The following is a 16908-nucleotide window of genomic DNA, read 5'->3' as shown; positions in this document are numbered from 1 at the left end:
CGTTGGGTGTAGAGAATACTTAAAAATGAAATCTTAAACAAAACAACAACAACCAAAGCTGTGGAGAGATTGAAGAGGACTTTATATCCGTACATTGAAAACCTGTTGCCATTGAAAGGTATCATCAGAAAACCAGAATTCCTCAGTGAAATCTTGAAAATATGATTACCAAAATTAACTTTGAAATTTCACAGAAGTCTAAAAAATAGAAGCAGCCAAGGACTGAATTAGTAATCTGGAAAATAAGTTGAAAAAAAAAATCTTCCAAAACTTAGATACGTGATGTAAAAAGAGATGAGAAAGAGGAAAAGGAGGCTGAGAAGAGATCCAAGCAGTTTACCCTCTGTGTGCTCCAGCAGGAGTCTCAGGATGGAAAGAACACAGACAGAGGACATAACTTTTTTCAAAATAGAGAACTGATTTGGATTTCTGGATTGAAAGGGTCCATCTAGATACATACTGGTGAAATCTCTGCCCTGCAAGGATAAAAAGAATATCCTTAAAGTTCTCAGAGCAAATACAAGCTTGCCTGTGAAGGGACTCAAGTCAAACTGGATCAGACTCCCATCAGCAATGCTGGATTTCAGTTGAAAGACAGTGGAGTGGGGAGTTTCACATTCTGAGGGAAATGATTTGAATACCAAAATATATCCCAGCTAGACTAAGCATAAAAATATTTTCAGATGCAGGGAAAGACTAAAAAGATTGTCTTTTAAATACTTTTTCTAGGAGAGTTACTTACAGCTGTACTAGAGCAAAGCAGAAACAGAACCCCAGAAAGAGGAAAATGCGGAATCCAAGACAGCAAGCTAGCAGGATATCCTATGACGATGACAGTTGCTTCACATGCTTAGACAGTGGTGAGTCCAAATTAGAACAGGAAATCAGAAGGCTCCATGGAAACAGTCTTCAGGAAGAAAGTGGGTAACACTACACAGATCTTGTGATTAGGATCTAAAAGTGTCACTATAGCTTGCTATCAATGACACAGTAGTGTAAGTCTATCTTTTCTTTTCAACAAGAGAAAGAATGGCCACTAGATCATCTGGGAAATAGAATAAAACACTCTACAGGAAAGTCATGGTCTAAATATGGAGCAAGTTGGATTTTGAACAGTTGGTGTAAAACAAAGTGATGGACTCTCAGAATTAAATGCGTTTGAATTTGTAATGAGTAAAGGGTATAAACATTTCCCGGTGTCAAGTGTGGTTCTTTTACTCTTGAAACTGGATTGCTATTTTTATAGCACATGATTCTTTACAGATCAGATTTTTCCCAATAATTCTTTTGAAGAATCATCCAGGGAGTAAACTTAGATATAAAGTTGTGTTCTCATTTTCTCTTTTGGTTTCCCTATCAAAATAAATAAATAAATAAATAAATAAAATATATATATATGATTTTGTTGTTTTTAGCATAGCAAAGGTAACCTTGGATTTTGACCAGATAGTCATCTAAACTTGAATATTTGTAAACAAACTTGTGGCCATTAAGAAGCATAAGCCTCATGTTTTAGTAATTTATTTGAAGAGTTCCTTAGTAACTAATAGCTTGTTTTGAAGAAATATGTACATAAAATTCAGCTCCTTTAGTTTCACTTCACCTTTTTTCCTGCTAAATCCAAGTAAAATTAAATAGAATAATTTTTAAAGAAATATTTACAACAGTTATCTCTGTATTGTGGGATTAGAATGATTTGAATATATATATGATTTTCTGGAGTTTCCTCCCAAGAATATGTATTGCTGTTAATATGAGAACACCCCATAAAATTTAACAAGAATAATTATTTCGACTGAAACTACCTTAGCAGACTTTTTCTGCTAAGGAAGACCTTCTTTTTTTTTTTTTTTACAAGAATCATCTCTGTTTTATTTATTCTACAGAGTAATGATTTAAATTGAATACACTTGGGCACAGTAAATATTTGACATGAAAAGTAGTTACCAGAAGAGGCATCAGAAAAATAGCAACTCATCTGACACATAATCACTAGAAAATATTTTTCTGTCCAATCACTTAAGTGTTACAAATCCTGAGAATGTTATACACTGAACAAACTAGGTACTACTTATAATTAAATCTTGCTTGCAAATCATCTGTTAAAAAAAACGCCTTGAGGTACAAATCACCTATGTATTAAACATGTCTTTTACATTTTTACAAAGAATTTAAACAAAAATATCAAACAAAGTTAAGTGGCTCTTAAAACAGCTATTGGTCAGGCTCAAGGACACACTGTTCCACAATTTCCCCTAAGTTGGGGTTTTCCATCGCAGCTGCCACTCGCTCTTTGTCATTTATCTGCTTGTTGATGTCTTCCTCTGTTGAGTGGGTTCCTTCAGAAATGTAGATTTCCAACTTATGTTTAAACGGTAAACACCGCTGAAGTTTTACTCTTAAGCACAGCCCAATAAGGGTTGCCAAAGAGCAGTGAGGTACTGTTGGTGTGAACCTGATAATAACCAAATAGTCTTCTTCGTTTATCTCCTGAACCTCCACACTACTTTCTGTTACCACTTCCAGTTCTTCTAAAGTATTGGGCTTCTCTGGGTCCCGGATAGTTCAAATCAAATCATAAACCTCTAGCGCTTTTTCTTCCATGATCCGGGGCTGCCGGGCAGCTCCCCGCTCAAAGAGGCCGGAGAGCCACAGGACTCTGCTCAGCGTCCAGGAGAGCAGCCCGGACACCTGCTCCATCCTCACGCTCCGCCATCCCTGGCGACTGTCCCATCCAAGCCAGGAAGACCTTCTTGATGCCCCACTTTCCACTAATCATTACTATCACTCTTGCAAACTCATTTTTGAAAGGAGCTTACCTTTTTACTGATAGCAGGTATAGCTTTGCATATTGATTGCTCCTGCCTATAAGATTTTTGGTTTCTCAAGGACTAGGCCTGTGGATCTACACCACTGCTATTCTCCTGATGGGCTCAGCACAGCCGCAGGATGCTCCCACTGGGTCCTGGAAGGCATCCTGGGTGGAGGCAGAGCTTCTTGGCCTGCACCCCAGGGTCTCTCCCAGATCCCCCCTGTGGGGTGAAAGAGAAGGGAAGGCAGTAGGTTCAGGCTCACACAAGCATGGTAATGGAATCCACAGAGCAATAGCTTCCAGTTCTCCACCCCAATCATTAGGCTTTCAAAATTGCATAGAGTATAAATTAGAAGCCCAAATGCTTGCTTATGTGTTGAATCAGCGCAATAAACAAATAATCAAATGGTAGGAACAGACTAAACTCAGAGCCTCTTCCCATGAATAGTATATGTGGGGATAAAGCATTTTTTGGAGAAGTGGAGCAGCTCTCATGTTTGTAGAGATTTAGGGAATGGTCACGAGGGAGTGAGGGGACAGTGAACACAGGAAACTCTCAAATGCTGATGTTCTCATGGAAAAAGCCTTTCACGGAAAACAGAAAATTGCACAAAACTTGTTTCCTCCCCTTAAACCATGGACCCTTCTCCCTGCCATGCTTTCGGGCACACAAGGAAGACCTCCAGAAGAGAGAGAGTAGGAAGAAGGAAAGGAGAAAAGGGAGAAAGGGCCTGGACTTGAGATGAGGATGAAACTCTGAGGAACAGGTAGTACTTGAAACTGGACAGTGAGTCATGCAGGGTGGAGCAGGTCAGAGTTGCTAACTTACTGTTTGAAGGGCTAAGAAACTTCAAAATGATTCAGTTTTAAATTAGGCTATTTGTGAATTTCCTGTTTCCTTGCTCAAACCCCTGAGGATTGGTTGGGGCAGAGGATGAAGATAGGACCCAGGCCAGGCTCTTTTATGTTTATTTCTCTTTGCTCATGCTCCTGACTTTGAACAGGCACATCTATCACTAGGACACTCCAGTTCATTAGGAAGCAGCAGGCAGCAGGTCACAGAAGGGAAGAAAGAAAAGGAGGAAAGGAGCAAAGAGAAAACCAATGACTTAAAACTCCCTGTGCTCGCTTGGCCAGCATGTGTACTAAAATTGGAACAATGCAGAGAAGATGAGCATGTCCCCTGTGCAATGATGACACACAAACTCATGAAGCATCCCGTATTTTTTCAGGGATGATGGAAAAGTTCTGGAGGTGAATAGTGGTGGATGGTTGTACAACAACATGAATGCACTTGATGTTACTAAACTATCTATATACTTAAAAGTAGCCGAATGTGATGAGCACTAGGTGTCATACACAACTAATGAATCATCGAACACTACACCAAAAACTAATGATGTACTATATGTTGGCTAATTGAATTTAAATAAAGAAATTAAATTAAAAAAATTTGAAACTAGCTGAATGGTAAATTTTATATTTTACCACAATTTATAAAAAACAAACAAACATGGCCATAAAGGTTGGATAAAGATGTCATAAGGAAAAATCAACAAGTAAAAGTCACTCAGTTAACAAAATAAGTTAGAGCAAAAAAAAAAAAATCTGAAAACCCAAATGCAAGCCCTCAGTCATTGTGCGTATATACCACGGTATCAGCAGAGAGTAGTGGAAAGAGCCAACTTGGCTATTACCTGATTTGAAGTCTCACTCTGCTACTTACTAGCTGTATGACCTTGGACAAAACACCTAATGTCCTTGAGCCTGTTTCTTACTTAAAATCGTGAAATGACATTGGACGCACAGACCTATTGGGAGAATTAAGATTTTACAGGCAAGGCATTTAGCATAGTAAATGGCTTCTACTAGGCATTCACACTGTGTTTCCTTTCCTTTTCTGCATGTAGAAGGTTGCAAATGCAATGTGTTGTGGGACACAGAACCTAACTTGAAAGATGGTAAGGATAAAGTTTAAAAAATGAAAATATATGGAGATAGTATTTGGGCAGTAGTTCCTGAGAGAGGCAGACCAGGTGTAGAAAGGACCCTCTCAATTGCTGAAAAAGACTTAAGACTTGTTATTAGAGTACTGACCTAGCTGTTGTAACTAAGTCACCCGCCCCCTCCCCAATACAGTGCCTGAAATAAGATGGAAGCTTATTTTTCTCCATATAATACTCCAGAGGTAAGCTATTTAAGGCTGACAAAGCAGCTCTGTCATTCTCAACACACAAGATTTCCATCATTGGATCCAAAGTGGTTGCTTTAGATCCTGACATCATCTGGGTAGTGGAAGGGGCTGGGGGGAAGGACCAGTGGTGCCATCGAGCTTTCTTTTTAAGGGCATGGCTTAGAAATGACACATCTCATTTTTCCACCCACACCACATTCACCAAATCCTTGCTGTAAAGGATGCCAGGGGAAGGAAGCTCCAGCTGGAGTCCTATTACTAAGAAGAGGAGTTTGGATGTTGCTGTATACTTAGCCATCTCAACCACATAACTCACATTATATTTTCTCTAATTTGCAACCACTGGCTTTCAAAATAACAAAGCTAACACATTCCCCAAAATGGAAGAATAATTTCTTGCTTATTAATATATTCAGTAAATATTTATAGACTACTTCTATGGGTTAGATACTATTCAAAACATCACAAATACAGAAGACTGCAAAACAGATGAAGTTCCTGATTTCATTAAGCTAAATTTGGGGACACCTGGCTGGCTCAACCGGTAGGACATGTGACTCTTAATCTCAGGGTCATGAGTTCAAGCCCCGTGTTGGTGTGGAGCCTATTTAAAATGAAAAAGAAAAAACAAATGCCATTAAACTAAATTCAGTGGGGGGAGAAAGTAAACAAAAATTGGAAAAAAAACCCCACACATTAGTGCAAAGATGAAAATTAAGGGATGTAGGGACAAGCAACCAGATGTTTATTTAGATGGGGTGGTTAGGGATGCCCTAACCATTTGAAGAACGGGAAACAGAACATGACAGGAATGGGGAACTGCAGGTGCAGAGGTCCTGAGGGGGGAAAGATCCAGGAGGGTTTGTGGTACAGAAGGGCCAGTGTGGATTTAGCAGGAGAGGGAGAGAGGATATAAGATCAGGAAGGAAGGCGGGAGCAGTTTGTTCTTTGGCATTTCCCAGTGCTGAGGACAGTGTGCACAGGGTAGGTACCCCGTGAGTGTTTGATAAATGAATAAGCTAGAAGATAAAGATCCAAGACTGTTGGCAGGTAGCCTCTAATTTATGGCTGTCCTCTGCTATAGATTGCCTTCTGCTCATGCTACATGCATCTCTCAGCCCCTGTCTCTCAGATCTCAGACTCTTTTGATCCTTGTAGCTGCTCCCAGTGTCTTTGGTAGACTGATGTCCTCTTATTAAAAATGGAGTTAGGGAAGAAATTTGGGAAGGAGACAGGTATCTGAATATAATGATCATGTCCCCTTTTTGGCTTTCTCTGCTCTTTGCTAAATAGCTCTAGTTCTCTTAATTTTTCTCTGTGTGGTTTTCCAGATCTGGAACCAGCCTAATAACCTGATACTTACAAGTGTCATGTTTGCAGAGGCAATATGATTAATGGAGCACCAAGATGGGGTGGTAGTTAAGGCTGTCACCTTTGGAGCCAGACTTCCTGGGTTAGAATCCCAATTTGGCCTGGTCTGGGTCACTCTGAGTAAAGTACTAAATCACTTTGGTCATCTGTTTACTTTCTGTTAAATGGGGGTTGAGTGATTTCTGACCGTGAATTGAAAGAATTAATATTATTAAATTAATTTAAATTAATTAAATTAATTAAATTAATTTTAAGAATTAATATTGTTAAAATGTCCATGCTGCCCACAGTGATCTACAGATTCAGTGCAATCCCTATCAAAATACCAATACTACTTTTCATAGAACTAGAACAATTAATCCTAAAAAACTGTATGTAACCACAAAAGGACCCCAAAGAGCCAAAGCAACCTTGAAAAAGAACAAAACAGCTGGAGGTATCACAATCCCAGATTTCAAACTACAGGACAAAGCTACAATAATCAAAAAAGTATGGCAGTAATACAAAAACAGACATATAAGATCAATGGGACAGAGTCCAGAATTAAACTCATGCTTATATTGTCAATTAATCTATAATAAAGGAAATAAGAATATACAATAGGGAAAAGATAGTATCTTTCCATTTATTTTTGTCATCTTCAATTTCTTTAACCAGTGTCTTCTAATTTTCATACTACTGGTGTGTCACCTCCTTGGTTAAATTTATTCTAGGTATATTATTATTTTTGATGTTTTTTTTTTTTAAAGATTTTATTTATTTATTTGACAGAGACACAGCGAGAGGGGGAACACAAGCAGAGGGAGTATATATAGAGAGAAGCAGGCTTCCCACTGAGCAGGGAGCCCGATGCTGGGCTCGATCCCAGGACCCCGGGATCACGACCTGAGCTGAAGGCAGACGCCCAACCAACTGAGCCACTCAGGTGCCCCTTTGATGCATTTTAATGGGATTGTTTTCTTAATTTCTCTTTCTGCAACTTTGCTGTAAGCATATAGAAACACAATAGATTTCTGTACATTAATTTCATTTGTTACAACTTTATGGAATGCATTTATTCTAAGTTTTTTTGGAGAGTCTTTAGGGTTTTCTGTATAAAATAGCATGTGATCTGCTAATAATGGCAGTTTATTTCTTCCTTATCAATTTGGTTGCCTTTTGTTTCTTATCTGACTGTTGTGTCTAGGACTTACAATACTGTGTTGAATAAAAGTGGCAAGAATGGACATCCTTGTTTCATTCCTGATCTTAGAGAAAAAACTTTCAGCCTTTCACCATTGAGGATAATGTTAGTTGTGGGCTTGTCATAGATAGCCTTTATTATGTTGAGATACATTTTTTCAGCACTCTCTTTGTCAAGTTTTTACCATGGATATTGAATTTTGTCAAATGCCTTTTCTACATCTGTTGAGATGATCATAATTTTTATCCTTCATTTTGTTAATGTAGTGTGTCATGTTGATGGATGTGTGGATTGTTCAGATTGAACCATCCTTGCATCCCTGGAATAAATCACACTTAATCATGGTGAATAATAAAATTCTAATGTATTTGGTAATGGATTTGGTTTTCTAATATTTTGTTGGAGATTTTTGCATCTATGCTCATCAGGGATATTGACCTCTAATTTTTTTTATTTTTGTAGTGTCTTTGTCTGATTTTGGTATCAAGGTAATGCTGGCCTTATGGAATGTATTTGGAAGCTTTTCTTTCTCTTCTATTTTTTGGAGTAGTTTGAGAAGGATAGGTATTAACTCTTATTTAAATGTTAGGTATATTTCACCTGTGAAGCCATCTGGTCCTGGACTTTGTGTACTGGGAGTTTTTTGATTACTGATTCAATTTTGTTAATTAGTGATCGGTCTATTCACATTTTCTATTTCTTCCTGATTCAGTCTTAGAAGATTGTATATTTCTAGAAATTTATCTCTGTGTTCTAGATTTTCCAGTTTGGTGGCATATAATTTTTCCTAGCAATCTCTTATAATCTTTTGTATTTCTGTGGTGTAAGTTGTAATTTCTCTTACATTTCAATTTTGAGTTTTCTGGTTTTTTTTTTTTCCTTTATGAGCCTCGGTAAAGGTTTACCATTGTTGTTTATTATTTCAAAGAACCAGTTCTTGGCTTCACTGACCTTTTCTATTTTTCATTCTCTTTTTATTAATCTCTTTTTATTTAGTCTCTATTTCATTTATGCTCTGATCTTTATTATTTCCTTTCTTTTAACTTTGGACTTTGTCTTTCTTTTTCTAGTTCCTTTAGGTGTAAGGTAAGATTATTTCATATTTTTTTGTTTCTTGATGTAGGCCTGTATTGCTATTAACTTCCTTCCTAGAAGGAAGGGAGGTTTTTGTTGCCTCACAAAGGTTTTGAACTGTAGTATTTCCATTTTCATTTGTCTCTAGTTATTTTTTTTATTTCTATTTGATGTCTTCATTTATCCATTGGTTGTTTACTATCATGTTGTTTAGCCTCCATGTGTTTGTATTTTTTTCTTTTTTTTTTGTTTTACTGATTTCTAGTTTCATACTGATGCAGTCAGAAGGTGCTTGATATGGTTTTAGTCCTCTAAAAGTTTTTGAAAATTATTTTGTGGCCTAACATATGATCTGTCTTGGAGAATGTTCCATTTGCCCTTGAAAAAAATGTGTATTCTGTTTTTGATGGAATGTTTTGTATATATGTTAAAACCTTGTCTTATTGTGTTGTCAAAGCCACTGTTTCCTTGTTGATTTTCTTTCTGGATGATCTATCCATTGATACAAGTGGGGTGTTAAAGTCCTCAACTATTACTGTATTACTATCAAATTTTTCCTTTATGTTTTTTAATATTTGCTCTATATAATTAGATGCTCCAATGTTGGATGCATAGATATTTGCAATTGTCGTCCTTTTGTTGGATTGATCCCTTTATCATTATGTAGTGCCCTTCTTTGTTTCTTGTTACAGTCTTTGTTTTAAAGTCTGCTTTGTCTAATATAAGTATTGTTACCCTGGCTCTGTGTGTGTGTCTGTGTGTGTGTGTATGCATCCATTTGTATGGTATATGTTTTTCTATCCTTTCACTCTTAAGCTGAAGTGAATTTCTTGTAGGCAGAATACAGATGGATTTTTTTTAATCTATTCAGTCACCTATGTCTCTTGGAGCATTAGGCCACTTACATTTAAAGTAATTATTCATATTGCCATTTTGTTGATTGCTTTCTAGTTGTTTTTTGTAGTTCTTTTCTGTTTATTTTTATCTTGCTCTCTTCCTCTATGGTTTTATGGCTTTCTTTAGTGTTATGCTTGGATCCCTTTCTCTTTATTTTTTGTATATCTGTTATAGGTTTCTGGTTTGTGGTAACCATGAGGTTCATATATAACATCTTAATTATATAGTAATCTATATTAAGTTAATGGTCATTTAAGTTCAAACAAATTCTAGAATCACTACATTTTTACTTCTCCCCCTTCATGTTTTATGTATGTGACATTACATTTTACATCTGTTTATTTTGTGCATTCCTTAAATCATTTTTCACAGGTGCATTGACCCTTGAACAACATGGGTTTGAAATGCATGACTCCCCTCATATATGGAAGTTTTAGAGTACAGGACTGTAAGCATGTTTTCTCTTCCTTATGATCTTTTTTTTTTTAATTTAAATTTTAAGTAGTTAACATACAGTGCAATATTGGTTTCTAGAGTAGAATTCAGTGATTTATCTCTTACATACAACACCCAGTGCTCATCATAACAAGTGCTCTCCTTAATACACATCACCCATCTAGCCTATCCCCTACCCACCCCTCTCCATCAACCCTCAGTTTGTTCTCTATCATTAAGAGTCTCTTGTGGCTTGTTTGCCTCTTTCGTTTTTTTCTTTCCCCCCTTCCCATATGTTCATCTGTTTTCTTTCTTAAATTCCACATATGAGTGAGATCATTTGGTATTTGTCTTTCTCTGACTGACTTATTTCACTTAGCATAATACACTCTAGCTCCATCCATGTCACTGAAAATGGCAAGATTTCATTCTTTTTGATGGCTGAGTAATATTCCATTGTGTATATGTATATGTGTGTACACACACACACATACACACCACATCTTCTTTATCCATTCATCGGTCACTTGGTGGACATTTGGGCTCTCTCCATAGTTTGGCCATTGTTGATAATGTTGCTATAAACTTCAGGGTGCACATATCCCTGAGAATCTGTATTTTTGTATCCTTTGGGTAAATACCTAGTAGTGCAATTGCTGGATCATAGGGTATTTCTATTTTTAGCTTTTTGAGAAACTGCCATACTGTTCTCCAGAGTGACTGCACCAGTTTGCATTCCCACCAACAGTGCAGCCAACAGTGTCCCCTTTCTCTGCATCCTCACCAACACCTATTGTTTCTTGTGTTGTTTATTTTAGCCATTGTGACAGGTGTGAGATGGTATCGTGGTTTTGCTTTGTATTTCCCTGAGGATGAGTGATGTTGAACATCTTTTCATGTGTCTGTTAGTCATCTGAGTGTCTTTTTTTGGAAAAGTGTCTATTCATATCTTCTGCCCATTTCTTAACTGGGTTATTTTTTTTTGGGGGGGGGGGGGTTGTTGAGTTTGATTAGTTCTTTGTAGACTTTGGATACTAACCCTTTATCAGATATGTCATTTGTAAATATCTTCTCCCATTCTATTCTGTAGGCTGCCTTTTAGTTTTGTTGATTGTTTCCTTTGCTGTGCAGAAGACTTTTATCTTGAGGAAATACCAATAGTTAATTTTTGCTTATGTTTTCCTTGCTTGTGGTGATGTGTCTAGTAAGAAGTTGCTACAGCTGAGGTGAAAGAGGTTTCTGCCTGTGTTCTCCAGGATTTTGATGGTTTCCTGTCACACATTAAGATCTTGCATCCATTTTGAATTTATTTTTGTGAATGGTGTAAGAAAGTGGTCCAGTTTTATTTTTCTGTATGTTGTCCAGGTTTCCCAACACCATTTGTTGAAGAGACTGTCTTTTTTCCATTGGATATTCTTTGCTGCTTTGTCAAAGATTAATTGACCATATAGTTGTGGGTCCATTTCTGGGTTCTCTATTCTGTTCCATTGATCTATGTGTCTGTTTTTGTGCCAGTACCATACTGTCTTGATGACTACAGCTTTGTAATGTAGCTTGAAATCTGGAATTGTGATGCCTCCAGTTTTGTTTTCTCTTTTCAGAATTGCTTTGGCTCTTTTGTGGTTCCATACAAATTTTAGGATTGTTTGTTCTAGCTCTGAAAAATACTGGTGGTATTTTGATGGGGATTGCATTAAATGTGTAGATTGCTTTGGGTACTATAGACATTTTAACAATGTTTGTTCCTCCAATCCATGAGCATGGAATGTGTTTCCCTTTCTTTGTTTACTCTTCAATTTCTTTCATAAGTGTTCTATAGTTTTCAGAGCATAGCTCTTTTACTTCTTTAGTTAGATTTATCCCAGTATCTTATTGGTTTTTGGTACAGTTGCAAATGGGATTGATTCCTTGATTTCTTTTTCTGTTGCTTCATTATTAAATAAGTGTGTAGAAATGCAACAGATTTCTGCACATTGATTCTATATACTGTGACTTTGCTGAATTCATGTGTGAGTTCTCGTAATTTTTTGGTGGATTCTTTCAGGTTTTCTACATAGAGCATCATGTTGTCTGCAAAGAGTGAAAGTTTGGTTTTCTTCTTGCCAATCTGGATGCCTTTTATTTCTTTTTGTTGTCTGATTACTGAGGCTCAGACTTCCAGTACTGTGTTAAATAATAATGATGAGAATGGACATCCTTCTCTTGTTCTTTGCTGTAGGGGAAAGGCTCTGGTTTCCCCCATTGAGGATGATATTAGCTGTGGGTCTTTTGTATACGGCTTTTATGATATTGAGGTATGTTCCATCTATCCCTACTTTGTTGATGGTTTTTATCAGGAAAGAATGCTGTATTTTGTCAAATGCTTTTTCTGTATCTATTGATAGGATCATATGGTTCTTATCCTTCCTTTAGTATGGTATATTATGTTGATTGGTTTGTGGATATTGAACCACCTCTGCAGCCCAGGAATGAATCCCACTTGATCATGGTGAATAATTCTTTTAATGTACTGTTGAATTAGATTTGTTAGTATTTTACTGAGAATTGTTGCATCCATTTTCATAGGGCCTATTGGCCTGTATTTCTTCTTTTTAGTGGGGTCTTAGTCTGATTTTGGAGTCAAGGTAATGTTGGCTTCGTAGAATAAGTTTGGAAGTTTTCCTTCCATTTCTATTTTTGGGAACAGTTTGAGAAGAATAGGTATTAACTCTTATTCTAAATGTCTGGTAGAATTTCCCTGGGATGCCAGTCATCTGGCCCAGGACTTTTGTTTGTTGGGAGACTTTTGATTTTTGATACTGATTCAATTTCTTTACTGGTTATGGGTCTGTTCAAGTTTCTATTTCTTCCTGTTTCAATTTCGGCAGTTTGTAAGTTTGTAGGAATTTGTCCATTTCTTCTAGGTTGCCCAGTTCATTGGCTATCATTTTTTCATAGTATTCTCTTATAATTGTTTGTATTTCTGTGGTATTGGTTGTGATCTCTCCTCTATCATTCATGATTTTATCTATTTGAGTCTTTTTTCTTTTTGATAAGTCTAGCCAGGGGTTTATCAATTTTATTAATTTTTTCAAAAAGCTAGCTCTTATTTTCATTAATCTCTTCTGGTTTTTTTTCTTTTTCATTTTTTAAAAAAGATTTTATTTATATGAGAGAGAAAGAGCGAAAGCTTGAGTGGGGTGAGGGGCAGAGGGAGAAACAGACTCCCTGCTGAGGAGGGAGCCTGATGTGGGGCTCAATTCTGGGACTCTGGGATCATGACCTGAGGTGAACGCAGATGCTTAACCAACTGAGCCACCCAGGTGCACCGTTTTTTTTTTTGTTTGTTTCTATATCATTTATTTCTGCTCATATCTTTATTATTTCCCTTCTTCTGCTGGCTTTAGGCTTTATTTGCTGTTCTTTTTCTAGCTCCTCTAGGTGTAAGGTTAGGTTGTATATTTGAGACTTTTCTTGCTTCTTGAGGTAGGCCTGTATTGCAATATACTTCCCTCTTAGGACTGCTTTTGCTGCCTCCCAAAGGTTTTGGGCTGTCATGCTTTTATTTTCATTTGCTTCCATGTATTTTTTAAATTCTTCTTAAATTTCCTGGTTAACTCATTCATTCCTTAATGGGACACTCTTTAACCTCCTGATATTTGAGGTCTTTCCCAATTTTTTCTTGTGGTTGACTTCAAGTTTCATAGCATTGTGGTCTGAAAATATGCATGGTATGATCTCAGTCATTTTGTACTTGCTGAGGGCTGATTTGTGACCCAGTATGCGATCTGTTCTGGAGAATGTTCCATGTACACTTGAGAAGAATGTGTATTCTATTTTAGGATGAAGTGTTCTGAATATATGTCTTAAGTCCATCCAGTCCAGTGTATCACTCAAAGCCATTGTTTCCTTGTTGATTTTCTGCTTAGATGATCTGTCCATTCTTGTAAGTGGGGTGTTAAAATTGCCTACTATTATTGTATTATCATCAATGAGTTTCTTTGTTTGTTATTAATTTATATATTAGGGTGCTCCCAAGTTGGGGGCATGAATATTTATAATTGTTAGATCTTCTTGATGGATAGATCCCTTAGTTATGATATAATGCCCTTCTTCATCTGTTGTTACAGACTTTGGTTTGAAATCTAGTTTGTCTAAGTATGACTACTCTGGCATTCTTTTGACATCCATTGGCGTGATAGATGGTTCTTCATCCCCTCACTTTCAATCTGCAGGTGTCTTTAGGTCTAAAATGAGTCTCTTGTAGGCAGCATACAGATGGATCTTGTTTTTAATTCATTCTGATACCCTGTCTCTTTTGACTGGTGCATTTAGTCCATTTACATTCAGAGTGAAAGATATGAATTTAGTGTCATTGTGTTACCTATAATTTGGTGTTTCCAGTGATGTTCTCTGGTCCCTTCTAGTCTTTGTTGCTTTTGGTCTTTTTTTCTCCCCTCAAAGAGTCCCCCTTAAAATTTCCTGCAGGGCTGGTTTAGTGGTCATGAACTCCTTTAGTTTTTGCGTGTCTTGGAAACTCTTTATCTGTCCTTCTATTTTATTATTGTTATTATTTTTTAAAGATTTTATATATTTATTTGACAGAGAGAGACACAGCAAGAGAGGGAACAGAAGCAGGGGGAGTGGGAGAGGGAAAAGCAGGCTTCCTGCTGAGGAGGGAGCCCAATGCAGGGCTTGATCCCAGGACCCTGAGCTGAAGGCAGATGCTTAACCGACTGAGCCACCCAGGTGCCCCTTTCCTTCTATTTTGAATGACAGCCTTGCTGGATAAAGATTTCTTGGCTGCATATTTTTCCCATTCTGCACATTGAATATTTCCTTCTAGTCCTTTCTGGCTTGCCAGGTCTCTGTGGACAGATCTGCTGTGAAACTAATTTGTCTTTCCTTGTACGTTAAGGACTTTTTTTCCCCTTGCTGCTTTCAGAATTCTTTCCTTGTCTGTGTATTTTGTGAATTTGGCTATGATATGCCTTTGTGAAGGCTGGCTTTTGTTGAATTTCATGGGCGTTCTTTGTGCTTCTTGGATTTTGATGTCTGTGTCCTTCCCCAAATTAGGAAGTTTTCAGCTATAATTTTTTTTAATAAACCTTCTGCCCCTTTATCTATCTCTTCATCTTCTGGGACTCCTAAGATACAAATGTTACTACATTTTACTAAGTTGCTGAGTTCTCTAAGTCTGCCTTCCTGGTCCATTACCTTTCCTTTCCTCTTCCTCCTCCTCCCCTCCACCTCCTCCTCCTCTTTTTTTTTTTTTCCTTTTAAGATTTTATTTATTTGAGAGAGAGAGAGAGCGCACGTGCACGCGCACAAGCGGGGCAGGGGCAGGCAGAGGGAGAAGCAGGTTTCCCGCTGAGCAAGGAGCCGGATATCGGACTTGATCTCAGGACCCTGGGATTATGACCTGAGCTGAACACAGATGCTTAACCAGCTGAGCCACTCAGGCATCCCTATCTTTCCTTCTTTTTTGGCTTCATTATTTTCCATAATTTTATCTTCTATATCACAGATTCGCTCCTCTGCTTTGTCCATCTTCGTTCTTATGGTCTCCATTTGTGTTTGCATCTCAGTTAAACATTTTTAATTTTGACCTGACTAGAGTTTAGTTCTTTTATATCTGTAGTAAGGGATTCTCTAGGGTCTTCCATGCTTTTTTCAAGCCCAGGTAATATCCTTGAAATTGTTGTTTAAAATTCTAGTTCAGACATTTTATGTCTGTTATTGATTAAATTCCTGGCCATGAGTTCTACCTTGTGTTCTTTCTTTTGGGGTGAATTTCTCCATCTCATTTTTTCATCCAGAAAAGAAAGGAAGGAGAAAAAAGAACAACACAACAAAACCCAACAAAAAACACACACAAAGCAAAAAACAAAGAAAAGAAAAAAAACCAAGAAAAACAAAAACACAAAACAAGAAAACCAAAAACCAAAAACAACAAATAGATTCTGAGTGTGTTTTGGTCTGTTGTTAAAAGAATTTAGATCCCAAAATAAAAAATATAAAATAAAATGAAAGTAGACAAAAAATATATATATGAAAAGTATACATATAAAACTTAAAATTAATAATAAAAAATTTTAAAAGGAATTGGAAAATACAAGAAAATAAGTGAAAAAAACAATAAAAATAAAAGAAAGGATAAAAGAAAAAAGGAAGCTCAATCCTATTTCCCCTAGAGGTGAAGCTTTGCAGGACTCTATGATCAATAAACTTGGTGCGATCTAGTTGTTTGTGCTGGTCTTCTTGGGGAGGGGCCTGCTGCACTGATTCTCCCGTGGACTTGTTTCAGTGGAAATGCTCTCCAGGGCTCAGGGGGGTGGGGCTTGGGGTCAGCCCCTTGGCCTCCACTAGGTGGGGTTGTTTTGCTCCCTAAAGGCTTTCAGCTCTGATGGCGCGGGATGAAAATGGCTGTGCCCAGCTGTCTCGCCCTGGATCTGAAAGTTTGTGCCCCCTACTCTTCATTGAGACCTCTCAGAAAAGGAATCAATCACCCTGTTTTTTCCCTGGTTCCCATCTGAATCCTGCATTCACTCTGCCCATGTCTGAGCCTTTTTATTTCAGGCCTATGACCGAATTTCAAAACTCCAAATTTCCGGGATGCCCAACCATGCAGACCTGCACTGTTCTTCCCGGGGAGGGTCTCCCCACGCTTGCTGTCCCGTCCCAGAAATGTGGTCCCACGACCACATGTTGTTTTGCAGTTTATAGCAGAAAGCTGGTACCAAGACCCACTGCTCTGGGCCGGCTTCCTTGTCTTATGCCTGGAAGCAGCACTGCACCTTGGCACCATCCATTCTTCCTGCAAGCAGGGGATCCTTAGAGTACCCTGTCACTCCTGGGATTCTGCCCCTCTTCTCCACCTGAGCACTTTTAATTCAGGCATGTCCCGCACAGTAGTGAACTTAAAAGTTGAGATTTTGCAGTCTACGAATTCTAATACTTTGT

General features: G+C 37.7%; 1 protein-coding gene and 1 non-coding gene across 2 annotated transcripts; one reads left to right on the top strand and one right to left on the bottom strand.

Moving 5' to 3' along the window:
* Window positions 1–1985: 1985 nt before the first annotated feature.
* LOC110574255 (cytosolic iron-sulfur assembly component 2A-like) lies at window positions 1986–2700 on the bottom strand. Its single transcript, XM_044920146.1, is given in 1 exon segment — window positions 1986–2700. A coding segment is annotated over 1 exon segment (486 nt). The 3' UTR covers window positions 1986–2214.
* A 1233-nt stretch (window positions 2701–3933) lies between these two features.
* LOC123326481 lies at window positions 3934–4040 on the top strand. Its single transcript, XR_006541119.1, has one exon. It is a non-coding gene; the product is annotated as a U6 spliceosomal RNA (small nuclear RNA).
* Window positions 4041–16908: the final 12868 nt, after the last annotated feature.

This window comes from Neomonachus schauinslandi, chromosome 12 (assembly GCF_002201575.2).
Source record: "Neomonachus schauinslandi chromosome 12, ASM220157v2, whole genome shotgun sequence".
NCBI classification, from domain to species: Eukaryota; Metazoa; Chordata; class Mammalia; order Carnivora; family Phocidae; genus Neomonachus; species Neomonachus schauinslandi.
Note: the sequence above shows the minus strand (reverse complement) of the source record. Positions and strands in the feature narration are given on the sequence as shown.